The following is a 16,852-nucleotide window of genomic DNA, read 5'->3' on the forward strand; positions in this document are numbered from 1 at the left end:
TAATTGCTCATAAAACCATCTTGGTGGTAAGGGGACAAAACTCAAAGAGGTTCAAGAGGTGTGAGCCATTTTCCAAGATGCTTTAAATTGTATTGATATGTAAACCTACACATAAGTGAAGTAAATGAATAAGAAATGTGAAAAACAGACCATGAAGTATTAACAAGAGTGCTAACAGACTGAATTGGAATTATCCATTGGGTTAAAATAAGTTTTGTTTACATTTTTCCCTTTTCAAAGCTCGTAGGTTATCTCCAATGGATAAGACCCAAGTTATGCTGTTTTGTTCTGCCTGCATTATTCCCATGTCCTCATCAGGAAGGATTGCAGACACTTGGTGTCGCGCCAGTTGAACTGTTTTCCCTTCACTCGTTTTACATAAACAGGGATTTTTTTATTATTTTGTCTGATTATTTTGCATATTATAGTTTTTAGTATGTATTGACAGGCTTTTTATATAATAACAAAATGAAGAATTTTTAAATGTAGTTGGATGATTGGCAACATGACCACATAAGGTCGCTGCATCCCTTTTTACATTAACTGGTAAAATTTCTATTTCTCACATTTTTATTGATGCATACGGAGATCAAACAAAGATGCTAATAATTAGATTACATGCATATTTACAGAAAAATATTATTTTCTTCAGTGGTATTCTTTAGATTCTTTCTTCTTCTTTGTGACAAATACAAATCTCTGTGCAAAGCCAAAAGAATGTGACTCCTATGATTTATCCCTACTAACAGCCTTACACATGCAGCTGGTATTTAAACCGGCTGCATGTGTCTGCAGCATATAAACCAGCTTCTACATAAAATCTGAAAGCCTAAATGTCAAACGTCTTTTGATCCAGATTTTTTCAACAGGTTCCTTAATATGCATGCAGGATGTAGTCTCAAGTTACTTATGTAAACTTTTTCGATACACCCCCCACCCATTTTCCGATGGAAAGTAAAATCAGAAGATTAAGTTTTACTGTTTTTCAGCTTTTGTATAAAATCTTCGTATGCACTTTATCAATGCCAAGCTAAAATGTTCCCTTTTACGGAAACAGACACCCTTTCATAATTTAAACCAGGCAAGTGACAAAGCCCCTCCCCACACACACGAGCACACACACGTACAAGCCCTTGTCTCACCACATGAACTTCCATACTTAAGATACAATGTGTCTGTTCTCTGAGCCCTTCCCCTTTGTTTTTCCGGGGAGGAGGGAGAAGTCAAAAAGGAAATGTGGCCAGAATGGGACGGATAAGTATCTGAGCAGCTGCAGCAGGGAAAACAGCCTGGAAAAAGACTAAAAAATTATTCAGGGCAACTGCTGATAGCCTACAGTTATGTAGCGTTTGTAGATCAGCCATCAGCTGGGACTTTTCATGGGCCATGTGACATTTTACACATTTTTCAGTGTGTGCTGTTTAAATTACCGTAAATAACCATTGAAGAGCATAGGAGCGGTTTGGATGGAGGAGTAAAAACTTCACTTCTGAAACTCAACCTTTTTTCTGGAGAGCAGTTCTGTTGTGGTAAGATGTTACTTTTGTAATACTCAAAACAATGTTTGTTTATGTGCCTGTAAACATTCCTAAAGGATTTCCATTTTCCTTTGTGTGTCCACATTTGTAGAAGGATATGTTTAGTCATGTTTCATTATTCACTTTCATTTTGTTGCTTGTGTTGCTTAGTAGGGACAGAGAAAATATAAAAAACACACTGAACTTGCTTGACATGATGCCAGAATGATACTCCTTCGGTGCTCTGCCTTTTTTATAGGTTATTCAGTGTTTCCAATTAGTCGTGTGATATTGTTTCCTCAAAACAAGCAGTCGATTGCAAAAGAATACACCCGACTAACATAACCTGCTCCTTCTCAGACATATCATGCATGCCATCACAAGAGGAATCTCTGAAATCTTCCTAGAGGTTCAGTTATCTTCTTGGTTGAGTCCATTTTTGCAGATATATCTGGGGTCACTCTTTCATCCTATCTGTTTGAACTGATTAAGCACAAAAGACTAACAATGAAATCAAGTCATTGAGTTCATAGCATTCTGATTAGGCATAGCCACACAAAGTGAAAGGGACTATCACTGAAAACCAACCTTTTGATTTATAGCAAACAATTATGAAGACACAAACATGGATTTCATATCAAAGACAAAAAATGGCTACCTGCTCTATGCTGTCAAATATCTAGAAAATAGTTCAGTTACTTTTATCTTAAAGCATTTTTATTATTAAAAAGTGTATTTTAAGTACATTAAACCAGAAAACATTTTTTGGGAATTTTTTTTTATAAAGCCTTATGATTCCAGCCTCGAAGACACCATATGATTTTGTGGTTTCTGATTAGTTTTGTAGGAAAAGCCATATTCCCCTTACTGGTTTTCCAAAACAATGTCGGTCCAGACATAATGATCGTGGGTACTAATGGCCACTTTCTGTTAATGGCACTTTAAAGAGTGTATCTTCTCTTTTCACCCTGCACCCTAATTAAAAATATCATTAGTAAAAGAAGCCAAGGCTTCCCTTTGTAAATAAATCTTAAGCTCAATTTAGGGAGTTTTAATTTGCGTAGATGGATGAAACGTTTATACAATGAAAATCACTATACCTTTACTTCCATATGACTCAAGACACATTGTTTTGCTAAGTAATTGTTAAAAGTCACAAGAATCTTATTAGCTTTGGTCAATTTTATGCCTAAAATTGTAAACAACACTAAGATCAAAATGTCTTTTTTAATCACATTTTTAAAGCAATGTTTGCTTTTGAGGCGCTTTTTACAAAGCACAAAAATTATGATATTTAATTACAAACACGACAGTCTTCAAGTCTTTAGAGAACAAACACATATTTGAAAATGTCACTATTTTCATATGAGGCATGGCTTGGAGTTGCAAAAGAAAGAAAAAATACATACATGGAACAACAGAAATAACCACTCATGCAAGTATTGAAACAATATTCTGTCCACCAGAGAACTAAAATCCAAATGTGAGGTATAGTGGAAGTGTTTTGTTCAATTGTGATTGATCCATCATTGGATTCTTCTCCATTTTCAAAACTTCAAATCTATAGTATCTTGCAAAAGTGTAATTGCGAAATGATTTTTTTTATATATATTTTTTCTTTTTTTAACAAATAAAGGTCTGAAAAGTATGATATGTGTATGTTTTCACCTACCCACACCCAAACAATACTCTGTACAATCGCCTTTTTCTGCAATTACAGCTGTCTTTACCAGGGTCGCCAACCTCGAGGCTAAGATATCTTTGCAAAATACCTCAAGCTCGGCCAGATTAGATAAAGAACGGCAATTTTTGTGCTATTCTTTCATTGCTATGCTTTGATCTAAACCATTACGTTTTAGATCTGGCTGTATGTTTAGGGCTGCTGTCCTTTTGGACAGGGGACATTAGCCGTAATAGTTGTGGCCTGCACCGGGTTTTCTTCACGGCTTGCCCTGTGTTTGACTCCAACCAACTTTGCATCAAGCCTAATGCATTTTCATGTCCATGGAGACAAGCCACCTCATGAGAGAATTATGCTGCCACCACCATGTTTCACTGTGGTTATAATTTGTTATTTAATGTGCAGGTGTTTGCTTTTCTCCACTCATATAGTGTTTTACAAATAGGCCAACATTTTTAATTATGGTTTGATCTGACCAGATTACCTTCTGACATATACTTGCCATGTCTCCTACATGACTTAAATAAATAATTTTTTATGTCTTTCTTTGAACAATGGCTTTCTTTTAACCACTCTTCCATGAAGTGGGCTGCACAACTACTGGTTACCATGAGCCTCCTGGTTGCTTCTCTGATTAATGAGCTCCCTGCTCACCCTGGGACTTTTGGTGGACATCAATGCCTTTGTAGGTTTGTTGCTGTACCAAGCTTTATTTGCATTTTACTTTTGATGATGGATTGAAAAGTCTTCTCTAAGATGCCCCAAGTTGAGAAATCACTTTATTCGCTAAGCCAGCTTTGAACTTCTCCGCAGTTTTAACCCTGAACTTAACTGTTGTATTCATGACGCTGTTTGTTCACTACTGTTCTTTCACAAACCTCCGAGGCCTTCACGGCATAACAGTATTTATACTGAGATCAAATTATGCATAGGTGGATTCTGATGCAGAGCTAGAGTACATGTCACATTTTTAAGAGAACCACATTTAGTTTTTCTTTAGCTTTACAATCTTGCTTGTCTTCATGTTGGTCTGTTACATAAAATCAAAATGAAATAGTTTAAATACGGGTTTGGGTCAGAATACATCAACAAAACTCTAAATGTTTTTCTTGAACCAAACCAAGTAGTATTCATAACCTAAACCAAACAACAGATTTAATACTTCTTTCTTACTCCTTTGTTTTGTGCTTGTATTACATGTTAGTCAGCTAGGAGGCAATATTATGCCTGTAACACATGTTGTGTGGAGTTGGTTCTAATGTTGTTGTTGGTTGTCAGGGATTAAGTTGGTTCGCTTGGCGCAATACAAAATTCTTTGCTTCATCTCATGTAATAGTGCGTAAAATGGTCTTTCCATACTATAAGTAGTAAATACATTACGTATTCACAAAAAAGACGTTAAAAAAATATTTTTCTGTGGGCGCTGCAGGTCTGTAAAAACTCTAAACCAGGGGTCACTAACATTTTTGAAACTGCAGAGCTACTTAATTTGTGTTGTGTCATACGAAGGGCTACCAGTACTCACCTTTGAAATAAAAGCGCCAGAGTTCACATTAACTTTATGTAAAATAAAAAAAACATTTTTAATGCTTTGTTATAGCTACTGTAATTTTTAAATCTATATAAATGCAAGTGTGCTTGAACAAGAGGAGTACTGGAATAAAATAAAGTATTAGCTGCAGCTCACTGGTGGAATGTGCTTTTTTTTTTTTAGAATAGGCTCATGGGCACCATATATGGTCCTCGGGGGCTACTTGGTGCCCACAGGCACCATGTTGATGACCCCTTCTCTAACCAACCAAAGTGATTTGGGACGGAGCTGACTGGACCCTGGAAGAGCCAGTCCAGTCAACTCAGTCTTGCTTTTAAATGACCAGACATGTAAGTAGACATGTATTACTTTTGTTAAAATGTGAAAGAGAAGTGTTAACACGTTATTGTTCAGTTAGTGGGTTAAAACCAGGGCTTTGAACCGGTTCAAGGAACGAAAACGAAAACCGGGAACTTTTTGTATTTTACAGGGAACAGAAACGAAACCGGAAACGTTATTATTTTTTATGTTCTGGAACTGGAACACTTATTTAAAAATAATGGTAACCGGTTATTACCGGTTTTATTTCGTTCCTCAAAGTTTTTGTTGCCTAATGAACTAAAAAAAAAAAGTCATTATTTTCCTGTGCACATTTAACCTGACTCTGCAAGCTGTATGTCGCTCCACCTAGCTTCACTCACATACATCTGGGACATCGCCCATAGAAAGTTATTTCTCCAACCAATTTTATTGTCTGGCCAATCAGGACGCAGGGCTGGAGTTTCATAGTTGTGACGTAGTGGAGATGCGACCATGACGTGAGACTGTTTTGATAGCAATGGCGGCTCGTCGAGGAAGCAAGAGTTAACATTGATGCTGCTATTTCTTCCGTGTTGTCCAATCTACCTAATATTGTTTCATTAAAAGAACATCAGAGAACGGCTCTGAAGGCTTCTGTTGGTGGAAACGATGTTTTCGCCCTTCTCCCGACCAGATTTGGCAAGCTTTGTATTACGGGGCGCGTCCGCAGCGGACATCTTGTCGGTTAGCGGACACTGGGTCGCTCTCACAGCATCACAGCATCACAGGTTGACTTCGGTGTGAGTGGTTGAAATAGCACGTTGATAAAGATGACAGACAAGTGGCTTATCCAAACATATGCAAGGATTTTTGATAAGGCCCAGCCTTCAATAAAGTGTCCCAGATGTATGTGAGTAAAGCTAGGCGGAGCGACATACAGCTGGCGGAGTCAGGTTAGCGCACGTTACCATGAGGTTCACTTCCTGTGTGACATCACAGGTAAATTACGATCCATCGTTAAGTAAAACGCTCATTCCAAACACAATATCAATAGCTATATTTGTCAAACGAAAGGAACGAAATTAACCGTTCCGGGAACAGTATTTTTTTGTTCTAACCGGTTCGGGAACGTCAATTTATTGGTGGAATTCATAACCGGAAACGTTATAATTCCGTTTCTGTTCGGAACGAACCGATTGGGGAAAAAAAACGGTTCAAAGCCCTGGTTAAAACATGGGGAAAAAACACACAATTGTTCAAATAGTACTGAATAAAATACAGTAGTTTTAAGTTATTGACCGTATTATTACGCTGTTACACATTAATCTATGGGTTTGTTTATCCATGTAGATCTATAACCTCATTGGTGAATCAGGCTGAGTTTCATCAAGCCTATATGGTTAGACATTTTTACCTCAGCTGCAACACTTAAAGCACACAGGGGTTCACACTGCGTCCCTATGCATGATAGATCTGCCGATGTTTCCCTCTTTTCAGCTCCATGCACTTCTAGCCTGTTACAGTTTATAACCATCATCATCACCTTTTACAACAACAGATTTCTCATCTCTGTCCCCGCACTGACCAGACAAATCTCCTCTATGGCGCAGGGCGCTCTGGTGCGTAATTACGTAAGCCGAAGGCTGAGTTTGAAGTTGTTCTCTGAGTGTGTTTTGTTGGTGGTTGGAGCGGATGTATATCACTTCTTATGCATTGCAACCCCAGAATTGATGAGTATAGGTTCAGCTTTTCAAGCTCTGCATCTCATTGGTTCCTATGTGACGTAGGAAAAACACTTTTTTTGGTAACGTCTAGTATCAGCATCATTTATACGTAATGATATCGGTTTGAGGCTCTGAGGTAGGTGGATTTTACAACCATTGGTGCACTGCACACGAGGGATAAACAGTGGAAAAAATGCATGAATAAAGACTGTAAAGGGCTCCTTTAGAGGGAAGAGGAGGAATGATGATTCTGAGCTAAAACCGCTGATGTTACAGGTTCCTTAAAATGACCCTTAAAATTACGCACCTGACTTACATGTAACGTCATTATACACACCTAAATTACATGTAACATAATTATGCACACCTAAATTACATGTAATGTAATTATGCGCACCTGAATTAAAGAGCAAAAGGCAACACGCCCACCGAAGCACAACTGGTTCTGTGTCTTTAAAAACAAAAGCGTGTGAAACACAGCTACTAACTCTCCTGTTGACTTCAACTGGCAAATTTTGCTACGGGTGTGAGGACAATAAACGTAGTGATTCATGTTTTGAATGGTGACCGCTGATAAAAGCACCTGGGTCCGATGGAAGGGAGGAAAGAGGAGCAGTAAGAGCGTTGAGGCACAGAAGTAGCGTGTAGTTAAAAAATGCAGAATTAATAAAAACTAATCTTATAAACAGACTAAATGGTGTTTTAGACTGCATCTGGTTAGCAGAACTGTTTTCTGATCCAGCGTGCAGCCATAAGTGGTTTTAAATGAAGGCTTTACCTGGCAGCTGCTCTCCCCCCTTGCCTCCTGCCTACGCAGTACCGGACCGGCTTACTTTCACCACTGGTTAAGACCAAAATTATTTATAACTCTGATTGCTCTTTACTGATGGCCACAAGTTGTGAAAGAAGCTGAAACAGCTCCGTAGAAGGCGGGGTTTAGACTGAGCTCTGGATGGACAGAGCTGTGAACGGACTTCTGTCCATCCAATGGGCTTTGTTTTTTTTATGCGTGAGAAATGCTACGTGTGAGTATGTGAAGTGAAATGGGTGTGTCACACGGTCAGTGCGTGAGAGTTGAGAGCCCTGTGTATCCGGTTAGGTTTGCTGCTAGGTTCGCGGTTAGCTTAGCGGTTAGCCGTTCATTGTTGCTCCGGTGCGCTTACAATATACTTTGAACATGGCTCAGAGTTACATGGAGCGAACCGCGTTCCATGTTTATGAGAAGAAGAGGAAGGCCTTAGTAGAAAGTAATAAGACCAGAGTGGATTTGGAGATTTTTAAGAAGCTATCCCCTTGAAGAGTGGGAGAGCGAGATAAGCCGATCCTGCACATGCCTAGTTATTCAAAAGAGGGACTTGGAGAAACTTCCAGAAAAATCTGCGACCCTCACTTTAACATAAGCACACTTGCAGGTGAAACACTAGCTATGTCTGAGGGGATTGATAATACCATTTTTTTTCTCCACACTCTTTTCTGAACTCAGTCCTGGTACTGGTGATAAATAAATGTAATATTAAACAATTAAATGTACCACTATATGTCCTATTAAATAATTAAATGTACTATGAAATAAGTAAATGTTCCATCAAATAATTAAATGTATTATTAAATGTCACATTAAAAATCAATGTACCATTAATTTATTTAATACACAATTACATAATTCAATGTACCAATAAATTATAAAACAAACTATTAAAAAATTAAATGTCCCACTAAATAATTAAATATACATTTTAATGATTAAATATTGAAATGTAATTTTAAAAACAAATTAATTTAAATTTAAATATTTCACTCTGTATTTAGTTATTTCATGGCTTCTGTGCAGCAGTGTCATCAAGAACTTGTCAGCTTCACCCATCAGATTCGCACTGCAAAAACGGATCTAAAAATAAGTAAAATGTTCTTAAAGTTAGTGTATTTGTCCTTGATTTGAGCAGGTAAATAACATTATTTGCCAATGGAATGAGTATTTTGACCCCTAAAATGAGATAATTAGACATCCTGCACTTGAAATAAGATGATTGAGATGTGTTGTTCCTATTTTAAGTGCAAAAATCTTATTCCACTGGCAAATTATCTTATTTACCTGCTCAAATCAAGGACAAATGCTTTAATCTTAAGAACATTTTTACGTATTTTAAGTTCCTGTTTTTGCAGTGCAGTGGGCAGAATTAGGGTGGCTTCTATAGAAACCCTGACGTCTGACTGGCTGCTTTACATTGCAAGACAAGACAACTTCTTCCAAGTTTACTATGACTCTGAGGTTAATATTATTGCTGGAAAATGTGGACATAACTTTAAGAACTTATTTACCACAAACTGTCTGAGCAATTCCAGCCTCTATATTTGTAGTTTGGTCTAAAATGTGTCTAATAAGTCCACGAGAAAGCTCATTGTGGTTATTTGGTATATTTATTTATTTCATTGTACATTTAATTATTTAATGGGACATTTAACTGTACATTTAATTATTTATTGGTACATTTAATGGTAAATTCACATTTATATATTTTATGATATATTTATTGTTTATTTAATTCTGTCCCTTTTAACCCTCCCTAGTTTTTTTGTTACTCATTTGTTTTATGGTTATATTGCATGACTGTTTGCTAGGGGGCACCATTACGCCTGTGGCACATGCTTTGTGGAGTTGTAATGTTGGTATTGGTTGTGGGAAGAAGTTAGTTCGCAGGTTGGTAATTAAACCGTCTTTGCCTCATCTCAAGTTTATTTTGGACAAACATTTTGTATCTGGTGGTGAGTGATTTTTCTACTTCAAATATAGTGTCTCTGTAGTCAGTTAAAGATGCCAGTCAATCCTTTGGTGACAGTCAAACAAAATATTGTAACACTGCATTGTAACACTGTTTGTATCAGCATGAATAAAAAGACACAGCATATCTAGGGTGACAAAACAGATAGTTGCAGCTGTTTTACAAATTTCTTTCATTTTGAGAAAATATGATGTTACATCTTCTCTTATCAAGATGCGGCTATCCCAAGATGCAGTCTTTAATTTCCTTGTTCGCTTGTTTTTCACACGCTAATACAGCAGGGTTACAAAACTGAAAGTAACATGAGGCTTCCTAACAGCTTTTAGTTTTGACTCTCTTTGTTCCGTGTTCTCTGTGGTCCGGTTTGTCTCACCTTCCTGTACGAAAGCTATGTCATAGCTTTTAGACAAATACATCAACAGGTGACTAAAATTTCAGCTGCATTTTCAAGGAAACCAACAACTGAAACACCCGGACGCTGATGAACTTGCAACATTTTTTATTTTTATTTTTTATAAATAGCGTAATGTTTTAGTTACAGATAATCATCTTGCGAACATATTCCAGTTATTAGAAACTCTCTTAAATAGAATGTTTTTCTTAATGTCTGACCTCTCATTAATCACAGCCACAACACTGGGATTGGTCAGACACTAAAAAGCACTTCCTATTTGTGAGAGCTTCAAATTATGTGGTTTTGCTGATGATGTTTTGTCACAAAAGGTTTCCTTCCATACCCTGCCTGTTTAACAACATGGAGGAATTTTGTCTTTTAGTTTCTCTGAATAGTCTATATTTTTCCTACACACCAGTTTCAGTTATGTGCACTGCAAATGTATTTGGTTGTTTTATTTTGGAACTGCATTTTCATGGAACAGTTTCTGGACAAGAACCTGCTGTCTAAGCAATTAACAACCATATTTTTCTACATCAAACGTGCATAAAACTCTAAGCTTATTTAGTTATGCACTAATTCCTTGGTTACAAACGCTTTTCTACAAGGGTTCATTGCTCTTTGTTGCACAAACATTATCTGTTTTATTGCATTTTGTCTTTAATTGTATGTGCCACATTTTGCGATGCACAATTCAGGTTTCCTCCTTTCTTTAAAAATGTATCTTGCTGTAAAAAAAAATTTACAAAGACATAACAGCAATAGGTTTACTTTAAATTGGTTACTAAAATTGGTTTGAATACAAATTGTAATTCACAACTAAAGTTGGACATGTTGACTTTTGGTTTTCCCGTTGGTGTTCTAATGAAGTTCACCCAGAGAATGCCCAGTATTCTGAGGGATTGAGCTGTTGTCCTGGGGTCGCGGGATAAATTGGGATAACGTCACCTATTAACAGACTCAGAGATAGTTTTTTTTTAACCTGGCAAGCCGGATTGATAATGTGTAGCACTCTACATTCTGCACATTAGCAATCTGGATCTGCTCCCATCAAATCCGTTCAGGGAAAGGAGGGACATTCAGCGGAACTTTCCGAATTTATTGGGTGAAGTAACACCTAGTGCCCGCCTACTAACGGTTGGTTTTAGCCAATCATAGTATGAAATGAAATGTAAGCACCAGGTGCCGTGAGCAATCACAACAAGTTACTCTGGTCAAGGCACTTCTTGTTCTTCTTTCAAAGAGGAAATTGTGGATTCTGACAAAACAGATGTGATAGCTAATGCCATGTTTATTTTAGTTCAGCTATGGGTGAGGCAGCTCTTAATTTTGTCACCGCTGTGTGTCCCGCTTTAAAGCATAATACTGCAACGTGATTCGCCCGAACCGTTTTTGGTTCAATCTCAAACTATTCAGGCAAACTATTCCCAAACTATTCAGACAAGATTGATTCTTGTATGTATGTAAATGCTAAAATACCACAAGAATTCAGCTTGGAGCCAAGGTTAAGTTTTTATCACAGTGCTAATACTCTTATCGATCCGTTCCTTCCTTGAACTGGGCAATGTGCAACATAAATGCGTGACATGCAAAGTACAAATGTTTTTTTTCCACTGATTTATGACTGTACAATGACCATAAAGACTTTTCTTAGATTGTGGGATTTTTTTTTTTAAGATTTGCTTTCTATGTTTATTTTTTGTTTCATCAGAATCCGTGGAAAACCAATACTTTGTATAGACCAAATAACATTGCTTCCTTTATTTGTGTAATTTTACCCTACAAAATCATATTTGCTTAAAGATAATATTTCGGTGAGGACAGTCTCTTTCAGGGCACAATGACAAGCTAATCCTATTTAGGCAAATTATATAACTGTGTTTTTTTTTTCCTGTATCTCTGTCAACCCAGCTCCTGAAATGCATTTCCTGCCAGGATATGGTAGCTCTCGCTCTTTATTTTAGTCTACCTATCACTCTCCTTGTTTTTGCTCCCTTGTGCAACTGTCAGACACAGCTTGTGCAGCATATTACAGCTGTATACAACATGTGCAAAGGTAAAGATTTGCAGTTTGCCTACTTAATATAAAAATTCCTCTAACAATCTAACTTAGTCAACTGTCAGAAAATGACTTCATTATTACGTTTTTAAAACAGATAAAGTTAAATAGCAGGACAAAGATCAGAATCATACCAGCACACATCAAAAAGAACTAAAATAAACAATTTTTGTTGGTGTGTAGGAATGTCATACAGATCATACAAGTCATTGAAATGCTGTGACATGACCTAAATCCGTCCATCTCGGCTCGCAATTAAATTAATTCTGCAGACATGAGTGGACAAAAAAAATAAAAATTAGCGAACAAAAGGCTCATTGCCAATTGTCACATATTCTTGTTGGTTGGTTTGATTAGCTTGTTTCTTTTTATAAATGAAATGGTTATTTAAAAAAAATAATAATACATTTTGTATTTACTCAGGTTGTCTTTGTCTAATATTAAGAGTTGTTTCATGATTGGAAATATTTAACTGTTGCAAAAGAACCAAAGAAGAAGAAATCTGTGAAGAGGGCAATTATTTATTCACAGCACTGAAATTGAGCTCACTCTACATGTATTATACAATTTACAATGCATTTAAGACCTTGTCCACACAAACATAGGTATTTTGCAGAACCAATATTATTTCTGCTATATTTATACATTTTGTCCATTTTAAACACACTTTTAGTGAGAAGAGACATAACTCTTTCATGGATTTTTCAAAGTGAATATTTTTTACATTATTTTGGTCTAATGATGGACATTTGCAAAACTGGGATATCTAGAAATAATAAATGTTTAGGTGAGTTTTTTCCAAATCTACCAAGCAGATTTTTCTAAAAAAACATTGATTGGGACAACACATCAAGTGTAAAAAAAAAAAAAAAACAACAACCATGGGGTAAAATTGTTTTGGGAAAATGTTTGCCAAACACCATTTGATTCATGCTCAGTATGTTTTTGAAAAGTAATAATTTGATTTGTCATTAATGTTGAAGTTATTGCCACCTCCTGGTGCTAAAAGCATATTTCAGTGTTTTTGTTGGAATGGAAGCCTTATTTTTTTAGATAAAGTACTAAAACAGCACATTAAATATCCTTTCAAAAAATGTTTTTGTGGTGTTTTTGGGACTTGTTAGTTGTTCCTAAACTAAACTTTTAAATTCAGTCTTGAATTAAAACTTCTATTTTCTTTTTTTAGGTTGGATGGAGTGATTTCCACAAAATCATACCATCTCTGCATCTCTGAGTGATCTGAATTTCCACCTGCTGAACAACATGACTGACTCAAACAACACCCCGTCCTGCTACGCCAACACCAGCACTCCATATTATTATGCTCCTGAAATGGGGACAATCTACTTCTCAGCCACCTTCAGCGCTCTGGGCCTCACATCTAATCTAGTCGCCTTTATTGTTCTCATTAAATCCTTCAAGCAGACACAAAACCGTTCCCAATCCTTCTTCCTAATTTTCCTGGGTGGTCTTGTGGTCACTGACTTTATGGGTCTGCTGGTAACTGGCTCTTTTGTGATCTCATTCTACGTCACACATGTTGATTGGCGTCAGTCGGACACTACCTGCCACTTTTGCAATTTCATGGGGATGTCCATGGTCTTCTATGGCTTGTGCCCTTTGCTTCTTGGTGCCACCATGGCCATTGAACGCTTTATTGGCATCAATCATCCATTTGCACGTTCCTCCAGAATGTCTAAGAGTAGGACCATCTCCATGGTGCTGATGGTTTGGTTTATTGCTGGAAGCATATCCCTCCTGCCACTAACAGGCTTTGGAAGCTACCACATTCAGACACCTGGCTCCTGGTGTTTCATCAACGTTAGCTCCGAGAGAAATGATTGGGCCTTCTCTTTGCTCTTCTCTTTTGTTGGACTGATCAGCATCACTGCATCATTTTTACTAAACACAGTGAGTGTGGTGACCCTAATCAAGGTGTGCTGTGGATCAGAGAGGAGACAGCGGCGCAGAGATCATGAAGTGGAAATGATGGTGCAGCTTATACTAATCATGACTATTGCCACTGTTTGCTGGTGCCCATTACTGGTAAGGTGTTCTTATTTCTCTCCATTTTAAATAAGCCCTCTACATGTGTTCTCAATTATGTTTTTGTTTTTTTTTTAGAAAATAATCCAGTGTTATCTTAGAAGTTTCTGGTAAAAATGTTTCAAGTTCTACATTTCCTAAACTAAGATCACTGGTATGAAGATTTTTTTGTAAACTTAAGGCAAATAAATATAAATGAGATTTGGAAGAAAAAAGAAACACATTTTTTTATTTTTTTTATTTCTACAAATAAAATTTTGAAGCATCAGGCAAGCATTTTTATCCATCCCCCTTCACTCTGATGACCCAAAATAAAGTCCAGTGCAACCTCTCTATCTATCTGAAGTTACCTGATCATTAGAGTCTAACTGTGTGTACTGTATGTAATCTCAGTATACATACAGCTGTTTTGTGACTTATCAGAAGTTCTAGATGGAGAACATCAGTAAAATACTGGGTGAGGAGGAGTAGCAACCTACTCCCAGTCAGATATATTGATTAATCCAAGACCAATTGATAGCTACAACTGTTTTGAATTTATCAAGTTTAGTTTTCTTCATCCACATTGCAAAGCAATAAAAAACATTTCTGTTTGTTGTTTTGCATCGACCACCTTTATTTAAAATTTCAGATCAGTTCTCAAACTTATCTGATTTAGTATTAAATACAGATAAGGTCATTATAGTGGGGGATTTTAACATTCATGTTAACACTGAAAGTGATAGCCTAAATGTAGCCTTTAAGACTCTTTTCTCAAAACAGCCGCAGACGTACCCACTTTTGTCTTCATAACCTGGATCTTGCACTAACATAAGGCATTGAGTGTGAACAAATAACAATATTTTATCATAACCCTGTCCTGTATGTCCATTTTTAAAATCCTTTGAGTTTAATTTAACTGAGCAATCCACCCTTGAAAGAAAATGCAATTATAGTAAATTATTATCAGATAATGCAGTAACAACTTTTAAAGAATGTTACATTTACAAATGTCTCAGTATTACATAAAAACACAGCAGCAGATAGAAACTTATTTTTTCCTTTCAAAGAGCTATGTTCTTGTTCATAGTGTCTGCTTAGACAATGTAGCCCCATTGAAAAATAAGTTAATTGTTCATGGGAGGCTGCCTCCCTGGTTTGATTCATGGTTTAAAGCAGGACATTGGAGGGAAAATTGTGCTCTCCACACTTGAAGGAGTCCTACCTAAACTGGAAAAATGTCTGTATGTATGTATGTATGTATGTATGTATGTGTGTGTGTGTGTGTGTGTGTGTGTGTGTGTGTGTGTGTGTGTGTGTGTGTGTGTGTGTGTGTGTGTGTGTGTGTGTGTGTGTGTGTGTGTATGTATGTAGTTGTTTTTCAGTTTACTGACTGAACTGAAAAAAGTCTTGCAGAATAAACTGGAAACTGAGCTTTTTTACCCTCTGATACGGGCATCTACAGAAATAAGTCTGGCCCTGTTTACAGTTTAAATATGCATGAGCCTCTGCAACTGTGTTGTCATCTATGGTCTGTGACAGTGTGGTGAAATAAACCAACACACGAGAGCTCATGAATTACTTCTGTAGACGATTACAAAACATACACTTCTCTTTTTGTTTTCTCCCCCTTGTCATGTCCAGCTTCATGGGAAGCAAAACGATGGTCTGGCTGCCGTAGTTATGCCAAACATATTTGGTTTAGTAATGGAGGATTTATCATTACAAATCTTCTGTTGATGCCCAACCCTTGATGGTTTATATTTTTGCTGTTAAGGTAATAGCCTTCTCTTTTTCATTACCTTCCTCACTAAAGAGGTCTTTACCATCAAATTAAAAATAAATAAAAAATCTGTAATTTTGTAAGTGCAGTCTGGTGTTTTTGAAATGAAGGACAAGCTTTGACCTCTTCTGCTCCTTAGATTTTTAAAGCCTAATAGGGCATCATAAAAAAGAAGCACAATTTATCTGCATTCCTTTGTACGCTTAATTTTTTTGACACCATGCAGCTCCTTCACAAGCTGATCTGAGAGTATTTTAGTTTTTGTCTTGTATCACAAGGTATCATTTAATGCCTAACTTGACATGGCACTTTCCAGGATTTCAGAATGAATGTGCTTTGATGGAATTGCACATGTCCCTGTTTGATTTTAAGCCCCAGGATTTGTTTTTCTGGGGTAAATAAAAGCCTGGGACTTTGAAATAGGTGTGCATTACCATCACAGCAGGTAATTTATTTAAATCAGCCCAATGATGAATGGGGAACTTGTGCAGAAAACTGCATTTCACTTTCAGGGCAGCTAGTGGTAGTAATAAAAAACCAAAGCCCAGGAAAAGCTGTGTCCTTTTCTTTATTTTTTTTAAAACATTAGTAAAGGTAGTGGTTAGTTGGATCTGATCTTTAGAATATTGTCAAGTCATTAGTTCCCACCTCTTCTATTCTTTAATCAGTTTGTAGTGAATTCTGCATGATATTTTTGTGACTTCAAAAGGTGATTTATTTTATCTAACCACTGTTTTCTAGAGCTCACAAATGCCCCTTCTGTCCTCCTGCTGTAAATGTTATCAAGCTTTTCTTGTAACTCTTCTTTAGTTTATTAAAAAAACGTTTTTTTTAATTTAACTGATAAATAATAGTAGATGATGAGCAGCTTTAGAGTTGCAATTCCTTGTATTAATCCTTAAATTGCTCTGGATCCATAAGCAGGAAAAGTATAAATAATTTTTTTAATTTAATAATTTAAATTTAAAATTTTTACCAACCTGCATCTGCCTAGAGTTGCTGCTTTACAGCTGTATGATTCATTTACAATAACTACTGAACACTGATTAAAACACTTA

General features: G+C 36.6%; 1 protein-coding gene across 6 annotated transcripts in view; it reads left to right on the forward strand.

Annotated features, from left to right (window-relative positions):
* The window catches only part of tbxa2r (thromboxane A2 receptor), a 41,347-nt gene that overhangs the window by 19,717 nt on the left and 4,778 nt on the right, over window positions 1–16,852 (forward strand). For 2 of the 6 annotated variants that reach the window (XM_036141055.1, XM_021321511.2), the window contains exon 2: window positions 13,173–14,032. In XM_036141055.1, coding sequence (XP_035996948.1) covers window positions 13,250–14,032 — 783 coding nt within the window. In that variant the 5' untranslated portion in view covers window positions 13,173–13,249. Of the gene's footprint in view, window positions 1–1,183; window positions 1,530–5,021; window positions 5,080–9,459; window positions 9,517–13,172; window positions 14,033–16,852 lie in introns of those variants that run through there. The other 4 variants (XM_012872593.3, XM_012872590.3, XM_021321512.2 and 1 more) reach the window with 4 other exon arrangements.

This window comes from Fundulus heteroclitus, chromosome 9 (assembly GCF_011125445.2).
Source record: "Fundulus heteroclitus isolate FHET01 chromosome 9, MU-UCD_Fhet_4.1, whole genome shotgun sequence".
Classification (NCBI taxonomy): Eukaryota; Metazoa; Chordata; class Actinopteri; order Cyprinodontiformes; family Fundulidae; genus Fundulus; species Fundulus heteroclitus.